Here is a 2,394-nt window from a genome sequence, read left to right as displayed (position 1 = left end):
TGTAATCAAGTAAAACCATGGTTGATTAAAAGGAAGAAACAAGGGCCTAATACCAAATTCTCTAAACAAGAGAATTGCAACACAACAGCAAGATAAACCCCAAATTATCCATAAGGTTTACGCAGAACATAAACTAGAGTGTTCTATTGTATTTAACATTTTCAAAGTATCTTAGGAGGGAATTGATACTTAGCAAGCACAGTTTGCTGGACTTGATTCTCCTGCTGCTGTTTGAATTGATTACTTAGCAAGCAGGGCTTGCTGGACTTGATTCTCCTGCTGCTGTTGATAGTTCAACGGCCTCCTGAAGAGCATGATGTGTGGCTCTGGGCGATGAATGGCATAATGTACCCATCCACGGCTCTGCTGAACTCCAATAGCACGCCATTCGTTCTGAAACATGAAGCCATGAATTTGAATACAACATTTCTAGGACCAATTCACATGCATAACATTAGTATTTTGCAGAATTTCAGCAAAATAACTATCCTGTCCATATCGAACAGAGGAATGAGAACACAAAGCCTAATGACACAATAAACAACTCAAATTTATAGTTGTGACAGCTATCATCAATTGTAATGAAGAAATGCATGAATTGGTATAACTATTAACACTTTATGCTTTCAATATTCTCATAGTTCCATGTCCCTTATGGTCATCTTGTTGATTCACATTTACAAATATAGGGATTAGGTTTTTCAAAAATAAGTAATTCTTCTAAAAAAGGGGGAAAGTAAAAAGCTTAATGAATGAAATTATATAACCATCTACGACCCTGCTGAACACCAATGGCACACCATTCATTCTGATACATAAAACCATGAACTTGAAAGACCCATTTCTAGGATCAATTCGAATGCATAACATTTACATACAGAGTTTTAGTGAAAGATTTAAACTACTCACATCTCAAATATGCACAGAGAATTGAGAACACAAAGCATTTTATTCAACAATATACAGCTTGAATATATAACCGTGATAAGCTATCATCAATTGCAATCAACAGGAACATGAATCGGGCATCAGCACGTAATAATTTTATCATGGTTTCACGTGAATTGATATTTTCTGTTGGTGATCTTGTTGATCATATTAACAAATCCGTGGACTAGGTTTTCCAAAAATACCTAATTTTTCTGGAAAACGTGGGAATTTAAAAGCTTAAATCTGGCCATTTCACTTGGCTGGATTCTGAAATTAGATATTAGCAGGAATCGAAAGCAACAAAAATTTCAAATAGCACAGAACATAAGAATTAAAAATCAACGAAGATTGAAGGAAAACCCCTCATTTAGAAGATCCAAATATCAAACAAAACCACGATTAACTCACTTCAGAGAGAAGTCTATTCTTCGGAAGCAGTTTGGCCACTTCAGGAGGAAGAACCACATGCCTGTACGAATATCCAATACAACAATAAACAATCAATCAATACTCAAACTCAGCGGGAAAAATAAATAAATTAACCAGATCATTCCTATTATCAATTATCAATACCTGTACTCATAAGTATCATCAAAATACTTCTCGGAATACTGGATCTGACCCATTTTTCCACTGCTCTTAGGGCTTCTTCGCAATATCAATCTGATTCCAATCAAGTTCACTTGTTGAAATTACTTGAAGATTCTTTGATCTGTCAAACAATCGAGCAACTTTGAATCAGAAAACAGAGAAATGGAAGAAAGCAATCAAGGAGAAAAGACAAAAGGCAGAGAATGAAAACCTCAAAGTTAGAGAGAGTGACGAAAGGGTAGAGAGAAAAGAGAATATATCGGTTATAAACAGCAAGGGGATATAAGTGTAAATAATGAAAGCTTTTTAGGGCTTATATGGTAATTATCGATTCGAAATATACGATTAATCTAGCAGAAAAAGTGGAAGTGTTTGGATATTTAAATTTTGAATTTTGAATTTTAAATTTCCCCGCTTGAAAATTTTCATTTTTTTTTAACGTTCTACTTTATTTTTTGTTATTATTAAATCTTTTACAAAGTTACACTTTTAAGAAAACTGGATTCAGTAAAAGTTAACCGTTTAGAAAGAAAAACAAATTGATTAAAAGTAAAAAAAAAAACAAACGAATTTTCTATTAGAAATAGAAACGCAATTTTAGTTTGTTTATCTTTTTACATTCATTTCTTTAAAAAAAAAATCATTTTACATTTGTAATTATCTACCATATTGAATGAAAAATTAGAGCATCTTGAATAAATTAACCACTCTATAGTTAGAACATATAATTAATATAGGACCAATTTAATACATTTTTATTCTACTGAAATATTTCCTCCAATGGATAATACTACAGTTACCCGATCATGTAGAACATACTAATTAATTTAATATTATATATTATAACTTTTTCAAATAAAATAAAATAAAAAA

The 2,394-nt window shown here is 31.9% G+C and overlaps 1 protein-coding gene across 1 annotated transcript; it reads right to left on the bottom strand.

Annotated features, from left to right (window-relative positions):
• LOC136224910 (cyclin-dependent kinases regulatory subunit 1) lies at positions 1–1,859 on the bottom strand. Its single transcript, XM_066013338.1, has 4 exons — positions 1,733–1,859; positions 1,504–1,642; positions 1,339–1,399; positions 1–393 (listed from the first exon to the last, which is right to left on the bottom strand). Exons 2-4 carry the CDS (start codon positions 1,554–1,556, stop codon positions 241–243), a joined length of 267 nt encoding a protein of 88 aa, XP_065869410.1. The 5' UTR covers positions 1,557–1,642; positions 1,733–1,859; the 3' UTR covers positions 1–240.
• Between the last annotated feature and the right edge of the window lie 535 nt (positions 1,860–2,394).

This window comes from Euphorbia lathyris, chromosome 3 (assembly GCF_963576675.1).
Source record: "Euphorbia lathyris chromosome 3, ddEupLath1.1, whole genome shotgun sequence".
In the NCBI taxonomy this organism is placed as follows: domain Eukaryota; kingdom Viridiplantae; phylum Streptophyta; class Magnoliopsida; order Malpighiales; family Euphorbiaceae; genus Euphorbia; species Euphorbia lathyris.
This window is presented reverse-complemented; position numbering and strand designations above follow the sequence as displayed.

Bases quoted from the DNA above. Each gene is read 5' to 3' on its own strand.
- LOC136224910 (XM_066013338.1), bottom strand. From the start codon at position 1,556: ATGGGTCAGATCCAGTATTCCGAGAAGTATTTTGATGATACTTATGAG. The intron at 1,400-1,503 runs GTATTGATAATT...ATATTCGTACAG, and splicing joins GATGATACTTATGAGTACAG to GCATGTGGTTCTTCCTCCTG. The intron at 394-1,338 runs GTGAGTTAATCG...TTCATGTTTCAG, and splicing joins AGAATAGACTTCTCTCTGAA to AACGAATGGCGTGCTATTGG.